Source organism: Stegostoma tigrinum, chromosome 23 (assembly GCF_030684315.1).
Source record: "Stegostoma tigrinum isolate sSteTig4 chromosome 23, sSteTig4.hap1, whole genome shotgun sequence".
Lineage (NCBI taxonomy): Eukaryota > Metazoa > Chordata > Chondrichthyes > Orectolobiformes > Stegostomatidae > Stegostoma > Stegostoma tigrinum.
In genome coordinates this window covers 13,073,379-13,085,976 of record NC_081376.1, presented here as the reverse complement: position 1 = coordinate 13,085,976, position 12,598 = coordinate 13,073,379, and the positions used below count along the sequence as shown (strand labels likewise).

Sequence of the window (12,598 nt, the reverse complement as noted above, 5' to 3'; positions counted from 1 at the left end):
ATGGGTTAATTATTTGAGAGAATGAGATGGGTGTGACTCCTTGAATGGATGTGACGCATGTGATGCTGAAACCTGCAGTCCATTATCTTTAGTGAGAGGTGTGTACAGTGGCACAATAGAGTGAGTGATGACGTTATGAGTGTGAGGTAGCCGTGCAAACTGCAGACATTTATTGATCTTTTTGTGGTACTGCTGCATGTCCCTTTTTAGAGTGGCCACAACACTGACCCATGCTATGATCTCTGATGAGTTTGATGGGGTAGCCTTCTTATCCGGTCAGCTGGGAAAAGAATAGATCTTCTCTCTGTAATCCAGTCCAGCAGCACCTGGAGTCCACACTCAGTAAAACTGGAAGCAAGTTTGGCCACCTTGGATCCTATGCCTGAATTCATAGGCGTGACCATCACAGTCTGAGGACAAGTTCCTTTCTTATGTAAAGTCTGATGTGATGTCCAACTGTCCTTTCAGTATGACACCAGGGTCTTCAAGCTCACAAGGTCTTATCATTGATACGATTGGGCTGCAGGGTTCCCAAGCAAAATATGAGGTATTGTTCCTGCAACCTTTGGATGGCATCATTGTGGCACTGCAGGAGGCCCAGGATGGACATGTCATCTAAGGAATGAGAGGAGGAGTTGAAATGGTTCATGACTGGGAGGTGCAGTTGTTCGGTGCGAGCTGAACGTAGGTGTTCTGCAAAGCTTCAAAATCTCCCCTCCCCCAACCGCATCCCAAAACCAGCCCAGCTTGTCCCCGTCTCCCTAACCTGTCCTTCCTCCCACCTATCTCCTCCTCCCACCTCTAGCCCCACCAGCCTAATCCTGCCTCCTTGGCCTGTCTGTCCTCCCTGGATTGACCTATCCCCTCCCTAACTCCCCGCCTCCAGTCACCTTTACTGGCTCCGCCCCCACCTCTTTGACCTGTCTGTCTCCTCGCCACCTATCTTCTCCTTTATCCATCTTCTACCTGCCTCCCCCCTCTCCCTATTTATTTCGGAACCCCTTTCCCCTCCCCCATTTCTGAAGAAGGGTGTAGGCCTGAAATGTCAGCTTTCCTGTTCCTCTGATGCTGCTTGGCCTGCTATGTTCAAGCAGCTGCACACGTTGTACTCTCAAATTACAGTCTGCCAACTTTAAAATGTTTGCTTATCCTCAGTCTCTGCTTCCTGTACATTAGCCAATCCCCTATCTATGCTAGAATATTCCATATCTTGTGTATTAACCTTTTATGTGGCACCTTACTAATGCTCCCCCTTTATCTGCCCTACTAGTTTTCTTTATCCTTGAAAAATTCTAATAAATTTGTCAAGTAGGATTTCCATTTTGTTAAACGATGTTGATTTGTTCTACTCTATCATATTTCTCTAAGTATATTGATAAAACTTCCTTGATAATATATTCCTGTACTTCTGATAATTGTCTTCAAGCTGACTAGTCCGTTGCTTGCTCCCTGATTTCTCCTTCCTTCCTTTTTTGACTAGCACTGTTACATTTGCTATCTACCAATCTGCTGGGATTGTTCCAAAACATCATCATATCTTGGGAGATTCATTAGAATTTAGTCATTTGATTTTTCTCCAGTTCTTTTTCTTGCCAGTGTTGATTACCTTAATTTCTTCATTCTTATTACTCTGTCATTTATATATCCTGACACATACAAACATGGATACAAACTTTGGCTCTTCGATCTATTCCACCATTCAGTAGGATCATGTTTGATCCGATTATTCCACACTCCTGCCTACCTCTGGTGATCTTACACCTCTTGCTTATCAAGAATCTATCTAGGCGCAAAGGGGAAGGAGTAGGTCACTCAGTTCAGCCTGCTCTGAGCTGCTTCAATGCCTTTTTCCTAAAATACCCTCATATCCTTTTACGTCATCAGTATTTCGAAATCGGTCAATCTCTATCTTAAGCACAGTCAAAGACTGAGCTTCCCCAGCCATCTGGCACAAAAAATGTCCAAAAATTCACAACATTCGGGGAAAATCACTTCTCCTCATCTGAGTCCTAAGTGCCTCGCCCCTTTAACATTATGTGATCTGACTCTAGATTCCCCAACAATAGAAAGTCAACTTACCTGAGTTTACCCTGTTAATCAGTTTAAGTAGTTGTAGATTTCAATGGCTTCAGTTAGATCAACTTTCCTGTCATACCAGGAACAAATCTGGTGAATTTTTGTTGCAGTCCCTGAATCACAATTATTTCCTTCCCAAGATAAGGGGACCAAAGTTGCACACAATACTCCAGGTGCTGTCTAACCAAACTTCTATATAATTGAAACAAAACCGCTACTCCTGTACTCAAATCATCTTGTGATAAAGGCTAATAAACCATTAGCCTTCCTAATTGTTTGCTATTTCCTTCTGCCTTAAAAATATTTAAAGACTCCGATTTTACCATCTTTTGAGGAGGAGTTTAATGCTGGCATCAGTTGTTTGTGAATGCGGTGGAGGATGTTCAGAAGAATAGTTCTAAGGATGAGAAACTTCAGTCGTGAAGATTGAAGAAATTAGGACTGCTCTCCTTGCAAAGGAGAAGGCTAAAATTAGATCTGAGAGAAGTTTTCAGAATCATGAGTGGACTTGAAAAATAAATAGGGAGAACCTTTCCCACTCATTAAAAACTTAGAGATGCTTAGTCTTCTAAGAGAAAAAAATCTCCTTATCTCTGTCTTAAGTTGATGATCCTTTATTTTTAAACTAAATTCCTGATCATATGTAAAGTGATGGAAGGTGTCATCAACAATGCAATCAAGGAATGCCTGTTTAGCAACAACCTAATCTTTGATGCCCAGTTTGTGTTCTGCCAGAGCCATTCAGCTCCTGATCCTTCACTACAGCCTTGGGTAAAACACAGACAAAAGAGCTAAATTCCAGAGGTGAGGTGAGAATGACAGCCCTTGAAATCAAGGCTGCATTTCACCAAGTATGGCATGAAGGAGCACTGGCAAAACTGGAATCAATGGGTATCAGAGGCAATACTCTGCTGGTTGGTGTTATATCTGGCACAAAGGAAGTTGGTCATGGTTTTTGGAGACCAGTCATCTCAGCTCCAGAATCTCTGCAGGAGTTCCTTGGGGTAGTGTCTGGTGCCCAATCAGCTTCAGCTGCTTCATCAATGACCGTCCCTCCATCACAAGGTCAGAAGTAGGACTGTTCACCAATAATTGCAGGATTTTCAGCACCATTCGTCTTTCCCCAGATACTGAAGCAGTCTGTGTTCAAATACAGCAAGATTTTGACAATACCCAGGCTTGGACTGAAATACTTATGTCACTGCAAATGCCAGGCAATGACAATCTTCAATAAGAGACAATCTAAACACTGCCCTTGACATTCAATGATGTCAGTCCCCCACCGTCAACAGCATGGGAATTATCATTGACCAGAAATTCGATTGGATTTGTCATACAAATATAGTGACATCAAGAGCAGATCAGAGACTTTGAATTCCACAATGAATAATTCACCTCCTGACTCCCCAGAAGCTGTCCACCATCTACAAGGCACAAGTCAGAAGTGAGATGGAATCTTTCTCACTTTACTGGATAGACACAGCTCCAAGAACACTCATAAAGTTTGACACCATCCAGCACAATGCAGCCCACTTATTTGGCACTACATCCCCAGGCACCACTCCCTCCACCACCGACACTCAGAGCAGCAGTGTATACTATTGATAAGCTGCGTTACAGAAATTCCCTAAAAGTCCTTCAACAGCATCTTAGAAACACATGATCAATTCCATCTGGAAGGACAAGGACAGCAGATACATGGGATAACCACCAACCGCAAGTTTCCCTCCAAACCACTCACTGTCCTGACTTGGGAATGTATCGCAGTTCCTTCACTGTCAACAGGTCAAAATCTTGGAATTGGAATCTTCTCTGAAGGCATTGCATGTCTACCACATAGACTGCAGCAGTTCAAGAAGACAGCTCACCACCACCTTCTCTAATGACTAATAACCAATGTTGGTCAGACAGCCAGCTGCGCCCTCTTTGAACTGAATCCCAGATATTTGTATCCTTCTTTAAATAAAGAGACAATACACAGTACTCCAGATGTGTATCCAATATCCCTGTAAATAAATAATAAAATTCTATTAGTTTTCCTAATTACTTGCTTTACTGCATCAGTTGTTTGTGAATGCGGTGGAGGATGTTCAGAAGAATAGTTCTAAGGATGAGAAACTTCAGTCATGAAGATTGAAGAAATTAGGACTGCTCTCCTTGCAAAGGAGAAGGCTAAAATTAGATCTGAGAGAAGTTTTCAGAATCATGAGTGGACTTGAAAAATAAATAGGGAGAACCTTTCCCACTCATTAAAAACTTAAAGAAACAAAGGGCACAAGTTTACAGTGATTTGCAAAAGGAGCAAATGTGACGTGGGAATAGTTAGGGAATGGATCACACTGCCTTGAAGTGTCGCGAAAGTGGGTTCAACTGAGGTATTGAAGAGGATATTGGATTATTTGGATAAAAATAATATGCAAGGGTATTTGAGGAAAAGTCAGAAATTGGCAGCCAATGAAGACGCTCATTTAAAGAACAAATGCAGACACAGTGGGCTAAATGGCCTTCTGTACAGTGTAACATGTCTGTGGTTTCGTAATGAAGTGGTACGTTGAGATAAAGAAGGAAAATAAGATCGTAAGTGCTAAAATCCTTGGTAAGGAAGCAAGGAACAGTCTAGAGACTTCGATACACAGACCTCAAAAAAAAGATAGATTTGGACAAATACAGAAAAAGGACATCTTGAATTCTAAATTTTTACATCTATTGTATGTTATATATGGGCATTGATTACAGAAGCAAAGAAGTGATGTTAAAAGTCTACAAAATATTATGTTCAAATGCTCTCGATTAACTGTATAGTTCCATGCACTCCTTTGTAGGAATATCCAAATTTGAAAGTTTGCAACTGATTTACTCGTCTAGAATCAGAGGAGAGAATTTAGTTATGTTGATTGGTCTGGAAGGCTAGAAATGTTTCATTGTGACAGAGAAGCTTAAGGTGGACCTAATAAAAATGTTGAAAATAATGAAACCAGATACGTTTAACGTGCCCTTTACCACCCTATTAGGCATTGTTCCAATCATTATTGATTGATAGTAGGATTCATGAGAAGTGCTTTCAAAAATAAGTCTAGAGATTTCAAGGAAAATGCTTAATTCAATGGGCTATTTAAACCTGCAGTGTTTTACCATAAATGGCTATTGTCACTGATTCAGTTACATTTAGGAGGAAGCATAGCACTTAAAGAAACATTCTGTAGGTTGTGTGGAAACAGCAGGAATGTATTTGGAATAGATAATTCCATTGTTGATCAAGCAATAACACGGGCATGGTGGACTGAAGTGGCCTCCTTGTTTAAATTTCTGTGACTAAAGTACAATCACATGTTTGGGAGGTTTTGATTATCAAAGAGTAAAAACATAATTTATTAGTTTCAAAAATACCTTGTATAACGACCAAATTAACTAACAGCATTAAATGCCATGCATTGGATATGATGGTATTTCATGTTACTTTGAAAATGCAGCCAATTTTACTTGTGATGTACTGAGAAATAAAGTCCACTTCACACGTTTAAATTATTTTGTTACATGTCTCACTTGTTTATCATAGATATCACTGTGATATTTTCCCAATGTCACCCACTGCATTCTGAACTGGATATTTTTAAATTGCAAAAATATATTTTACAGGAAATCTTTGTCACTTTTTATGTGTTGTTAATTGAATCTTGCCATCCTTGTTATGAGTTAGCATTGCAGATACTAATCGTCTGGACTCACTTACTTATTCTGCTTTGCTTATCTCATATAGCTGAGAATAGCTTCAAGACAGTGAGCAGCTCCACAGTAACAGAGTTTGAACTAACACGTAAGTGTAGACATGCACTTTTCTTACCTTAATATTCATTTACATGGTCATATTTCTTTATGTAGCTCAGGTTTAATAAGTATTTAGAACCACTTGGATTTAGCCAATGGCTGTGCTGTACCCTGTTTTGAAGCCTGTACTCTATCATACTGCTAGAAAGCAATGTCTGCCGTTTGCAAAGTGTATTAGATACAGGTAAGGTCTAACCACATTACGTGACTTCAACAAATATTCTTGCTGTAAATACTTATGTAATTCTAATCTGTTATTTCTTCTGTCTGCTTGATGTTTCTATCTCTCGGCACACTGATCCTTTATTGCTCTTCTTTCCCTGTCTGTCACTCACAAACAAGTTAATTCCACTCTGCTTTGAAAGAAACAGTATTTTAGAGCATTTTCTTGGCAAGGTCATAAACTTCACTGTCCTGTCATGCTATTGTACTGAAATATGTGTCCTTTCCTCCTTTATTCTCTCCTCAGATTTTGTTAGCTATCAGATTTTTTAAAGTATTTCTGTACAATAAGCCAGCTACCTGATTCTTATATAACCATCTGGAACCTTGATCAACTTTCTCATTAAATAGCCCTCCTGTGTGGGGGTGAGCAACTGCCCTATAATTTTATACTTTTACTAATGTTGTGGCCGGGATTGATACATACTTTAAAGAGCACATGTACCAGAATTTCATCTACTTATACATATATGTACATATTGCAGAAGCTAATGTGCATGTGCAAACATACAGGGGGTTCTGCTATAATGTGATAGTTGCATTCCAGCGCAACATCACGTTATAGAAAATTGTGCAGTAGAAATAACAGGTCCTGTGGGAAAAGCAGGGTTAGGGGCACACCACCAAAAAATTCACTCAAAATTCTTTCTCACCACTCTCCTATAGTGTTGGCGCCATACCTGTCACTTGTGTGAACCTTGATACTTACAATCAAATGAAATCGGTTCACCTGCAACATACTCTACATCACAACCTAGTCCACTGCTGATCTGACCTGACATTCCATTGGCATAGACTTTTGGATAGATTTTCAGAAAAGTGAAGCAGAGGAATCTGACCTTTCTTTCTTATGTACCTATTGACCTTGAAATTAATTGTAGGATTAAAATGTGTCATAAACCTAAGTAACATTGCATTTAAAATCGTGCTGGAAGAAAGCAGGTTGTAACACAGACAATTTTTGGTATAAATGATTTGCATGAGCAAGTTCATAAGTTCTTGCACATTAAATACTGAACAAAATCTAGGCAAAAATACTACAAAGGTGCATGTTTAACAGCACTCATTATTTTAAACTATACTTCATTTTTTTGCATTTAATGTGTTCGGCGTAAAGTCTTCAAACTAAGACTTCAAACATTTTCCTAATAAGACAGTTGCTCTCTGTGTGATATCATATTTGAAATTTTTGACATACAAGCCAATTACCGTTGTCAACTGAGCTCCTTATGACTGACTCTGAACATTTACACCATCTGCAAGGATTGAAAAAAATATTTTTTTTCTTTTCAAAGCCTGCGATGATGACCCGTACTCAATGGAATCACACTGTTGCCAAAACAAGTTCACATTTTAGAAATAGCATTCGCCTATTTGTCAGTCGCATTATCGCCTATTCACGTTGCCAGAACACGCATTATAGCAGAACACCTTGTATATTATGTTCTGTTGACCTTCAAGTAAATCTATATATTTTAAAAAATGAGTATATTGGACTACTGCAGATACATACCATTTTAGTGTTAGTTGGAAGCAGTACAAGGTGCAACAATGTCTCAATTTAGCAAGCCTCCCAGGTTTTCTCAAATATGCAAGAAATTGGAGCAATATTCAGGGAAAATGACATATTGACGTACTGACTAGTACTACGTTTAATTAGGTTTGAATGACAGAATTGGTGCCCAGAGGGAGTGAGGGTGTTAAATTTCACTTTGCTTGGTTATAATTCAAAGAGAAAGAAAAATGGATCTTATAGCCTGCGCATGTCTTTTCTGACCAAGAAATCCAACATGACTAGGTAGTTCTCCACCTTTTCTGAGAGAACATTTCTCGCTTTATTTCTTGTCATTGTGTAACAAGGCAAATGTTATGTTTATGTTTATTTAAAATACATGCAGGAGTTTTCATATCTTTTACCCTGCAGATCTAAAGAAGTACACAAGATATGAAATCCTAATGAAAGCATTTAATATTGTTGGTGAGAGTCCTGCCAGCAATCCTAAAGAAGTCTATGTGGGAGAAGCAGGTAAACAGATGGAGGGAAACAAAGACCCATTTTGCTTTTTTTTTTGTTCCTTTATTTGCTTCATTTGACCATAACTGAATTCTTGTATTGTTTCCCCACTAGCACCTACAAGAGGTCCTCAGAATGTAAAGGTGCATCCTCTCACAGCAACTCGATTAGAAGTTACATGGGAGCCTCCTCCGGCAGAGTTCCAGAATGGCAAAATACAGGGTTATAAGGTAAGCTGTTTTACCTAGGTGAGATCTCGTAGCGTTGGAAATGACTTTGACAATTTTATAAAATTCTTGTTATGTTTGCAGATAACATTCCATGAATATTTTATCACATCCCAGAGTTGTTTTAGATAACATGACTTTGTATTAAAAGCAGAATACTGCACATGTTGGAAATCTGAAACAAACACGGAAAATAGTGGAGAAACTCAACAGGTCTGGCAGTCTTTTTGGAAAGAAAGTGAGATAATGTTTTGAGTCACTATAACTTCTTCCAAATTGAAGTTTTGTTCTAGTTCTAAAGAACAGTCATGCTGAACTCAAAACACTAATTCTGTTGCTCTTAATGACACTGCCAGACCTGCTGAGTTTCTCTGTTACTTTATAATATTCTGACATTTGAGATTCTGTAGAAGTTGACCAGTTTGTGCGATATGGTGAATTCCACGGTAACCTGGGAAAAATCAGGATTTCATTTCAAACTTTTATTTCTAACCATTTTCCCAGTGACTGAAGAGTTTTATCCAGACCAGTAAGCTAAGCATTGCATTATTGGCCTGTTTGAGTGCCGTGGACACTGAATTCATACATATAAAGCCAGTGAACAATATTAATTTTATTCGTTGGTTACAATACTTCTCCTTCTAGCGGCAATAGCATCTTTTTCATCACTATCCAGTTCTTTTATTAGGCTGCATTCAATGCTGTGGCTGTATTGTAACAAGGTCATCAGATAATTTATTTCCAGAGGTTTCAGTTTAAATATTTCTGTCTGCTAAGTTATGTCAGTTACTATAGTTTCTAATAGTTTTTCAGTTTTTTTTCTATCCAACTTTAATAATTCTTGATTAAAGTGTTTGCAAAAACATTTTCAGGTGTAATTCAACACATTTTTTATATTTTAAAGCACGTGCAGTGATGCAATTTTTTGCTCTCAACTCGGTGCAGTTAAAAATATGCTCAGACTGGACTGATATAGGAGTCAATGAGAAGATGACTGCACTCACTACTGACTTCAAGAAAAGTGTTCACAAAGATTTGGCAACCTCTGTGGCATGGACTCCCTCTTTCCCCATTCAAGCTCAAATCTGGCACCAAGTCAAAAAAATCTCTAACCATCCAGAAATAATTTCAGTAAATCGTCAACCTCAAAGAACTATTATCATAGACAGCAAACAAAGGAGTTAAAGGTCTGATCATCCTTCCCTTCCAATTTAATTTTTCAGGTAGTGAAATTGTTGATTATAGTTGGATTAAGATAGAAGCTAAAGTATAAATTTAAGGAAAATTTAAAGGTAGTGTTTTTGATCATGTGGACTAATTGTGAAGATAATATACCATTTCAAATATATTTAGTCTCATTCAATAAAAATCAATTGTTTTGAAGGGCTTCTACAGTTAGATTTAACATTCTGAAATTGGAATTCACTTATGGTTTGGGATTGTACTCTGAGGTTGTCTTAACAGTGGCATCTCTGGAGGGGCATCAAATCATTGACAGCAACTTCTGGATTCCTGCATTATTCTGCACATCCACAGGTTCCAAAGTATCAGTTTCAGTGAAGTAATGACAGCAAACTGGTATTTCTGTGTCACTAGAGATCCACTTTTCCATGTGTTGTGAATTGTGTCCAAATTCTTCAACTATATAATCACAGTCTTAAGTTGCCAACTGAAAATGCAAGCAGGAGAGAGTGACACCTCAAGAACAGATTAAGACAATTTCATGAAAGTAGAACTGTAGAAAAAAACTTATCAAAGGTATAAATACACGAAGAAGACAATGTTGCTGATTCTTTTTGTTTGGCCTTCAAGCTAACAAATCAGGACCCTTTAAAAGCCAAAAGAACTGTTGATGCTGTAAATCAGGAACAAAAACAAAGTTGGTGGAAAAGCTTAGCAGGTCTGGCAGCATCTGTGAAGGGAAAAAACAGAGTTTATGTTTTGGGTCCAGTGACTCTTCCTCAGAAATGTCCCGAGGAAGGGTCACCGAACCCAAAACATAAACTGTGCTTTTTTCCTTCAGAGATGCTGCCAAATGAGCACATTTTGCTCATCATTTATTGCAATTGGTTGAAATTTGGCATTCTTAATTTGTAATGATGAGTGTAAAATATAAAGCTTCAATGATCTGACTCTCTTTTCAGTAATCTTCAATCAGTTTCTCTATATGAGTGCATAGAGTCATAGAGTCATACAGCATGGAAACAGACCTTTCAGTCCAACCAGTCCACGCAGAGCACATTCCCAAACTAAACTAGTCCCATCTGCCTGCCCCTGGCCCATATCCCTCCAAACATTTCCTATTCATGTACTTATCCAAATGTCTTTTATATGTTTAATTGTTCCCATATCCACCACTTCCTCAGCAAGTTTATTCCACATGCAAACCACCCTTTGGATAAAAAATTGCCCCTCATTTCTTTTTTAAATCTCTCTCCTCCTACCTTAAAAATGTACCCCCTAGTCTTTAAATTCCCCATCCTACTGAGGGAAAACACAACTACCATTAACACTATCCATACACCTCACTATTTTATAGATTTCTTTATGAGTCGATAGAAAGGGTCGCATTGGTACCCTTGCTTTTCTTGATATATGTTAATAATCTGCATGTTTTTTTAAACAGTGGGCATGCTTGTTATCATGCTCTGCTTTAATTCATGGTACAATTAGGACCGTTACTAAGCTCAGTTGCATTTATATCACTTAAAACATCTTAAATTAAAAGTATGAAGCTTCTGCAACTTATAATAGCTGAAGACTGGATATGGAAAGTACTCCAAAACTGTACAAAATAAAACTCAGTGTAGGCATGAGCATAATTAACAAAGGGCTCTTATGTAATGAGTCACTGACTTGAATACTGCTAAATATTTTAACAGTTGCAGCATTTTTCAGCTTTACAACATCCTGTTGAAATAAATGGCAAGAACTGAGGCCCAGGGCTGTCTTTACAACAACTTTCATCAGGCATATCCATGTCTTTGCCATCAGAACCTACATAGATCCATACCGTGGAGTTTTGAAGACTCTTAATGTTTTACAGGCCTCAAGTTGCTGCTGATGACAAACATCAATGCTCAGATTAGGATTTATAAATCAATAAGGGACCAGCAAAAGAACATCCCTGTTCAAACTAATAGTCTGACAAAATTAGTAGCAAAAGAAAATTCAAGTTGGCCCATGAGGAAGAAATGAAAGTTCTAAGAATGAATTATCTCAACTTTAGGAATAAGGTTGCCTGTAGTTTCAGTGCTGCACATTAGAACACATTGTCATCATATATAAATTATCCTGTATTCAATAAGGCACCTTACTGTTGGCTCCACGAGGAAGAGTTGACTTACCAAGACAGAGATTGGACAGGAACCCTGCAAAATCCCAAAAGGATAAATTATGTTTCCAACTTTCCCAATTACTGCATGAGCCGTACAGGTCAGGAAAGCTGTAGTTTCCATCTAAAACCAACACTGCATTTGTGGATCCTGGAAGGCATGGATTTAGTCACATACAACGGCCTCAGTATGCAAGGTTACCAGAGATTAAAATCGGCATCACCAGAAATGTGGAAAATTACAGGTGTTAGGTGAATACTGAGGTTCCACAGGCCCTTATTGTTTATGATGTAAAAACTATTCAGACTCAAATGTAGGAGCATTAACCAGCGAGTTTGTGGATGATATGAAAATTGTGGGGTGGTATATAATGAGGATAGCATTAGATTACAGAAGGATACAGACAGGCTGGTCAGATGGGCTGATCAGTGGCAAGTGGAGTTCAGTTCATATAAGCATGAGGTGATACATTTGAGTAAGACATACAAGGCAAGACAATATGTTATGAATGATAAGATGCTGTGAAGCAGTGAGGATTGAGGGATCATGCATGTCCACTGATCCGTTAAGGTAGTGGGACAAGTAGATAAGCTAGTTTAAAAAGCATATGGGAATCTTGTCTTTATTGGTTTAGGCACAGAGTTTAAGAACTGTGAAGCTATGTTGGATGTGTATAAAATACTGCTTAGGCCACAGCTAGATTATAGTGTGCCCATTCGGGAATTCATGTTATGGGAGGAATGTGATGATAGCACAAGAGACTGAGAGAGGAGATTTACCAGGGTGTTGCCAGGGCTGCAGAGTTTTAGTTACGGAGAGAGATCGGATATCCTGGGGTTGTTTTCCTTGGGGCAGAGAAGATAACAACTTGAAGCAGGAGTAAGCAATTCATCCCCTGA

At 38.6% G+C, this 12,598-nt stretch overlaps 1 protein-coding gene across 1 annotated transcript in view; it reads left to right on the top strand.

Moving 5' to 3' along the window:
* sdk1a (sidekick cell adhesion molecule 1a) overlaps positions 1-12,598 on the top strand; it is a 752,575-nt gene that overhangs the window by 672,551 nt on the left and 67,426 nt on the right. The window contains exons 34-36 of the mRNA XM_059653924.1: positions 5,834-5,890; positions 8,048-8,149; positions 8,252-8,367. Of these exons, the coding sequence (XP_059509907.1) occupies positions 5,834-5,890; positions 8,048-8,149; positions 8,252-8,367 (275 nt within the window). The remainder of the gene's footprint in view (positions 1-5,833; positions 5,891-8,047; positions 8,150-8,251; positions 8,368-12,598) is intronic.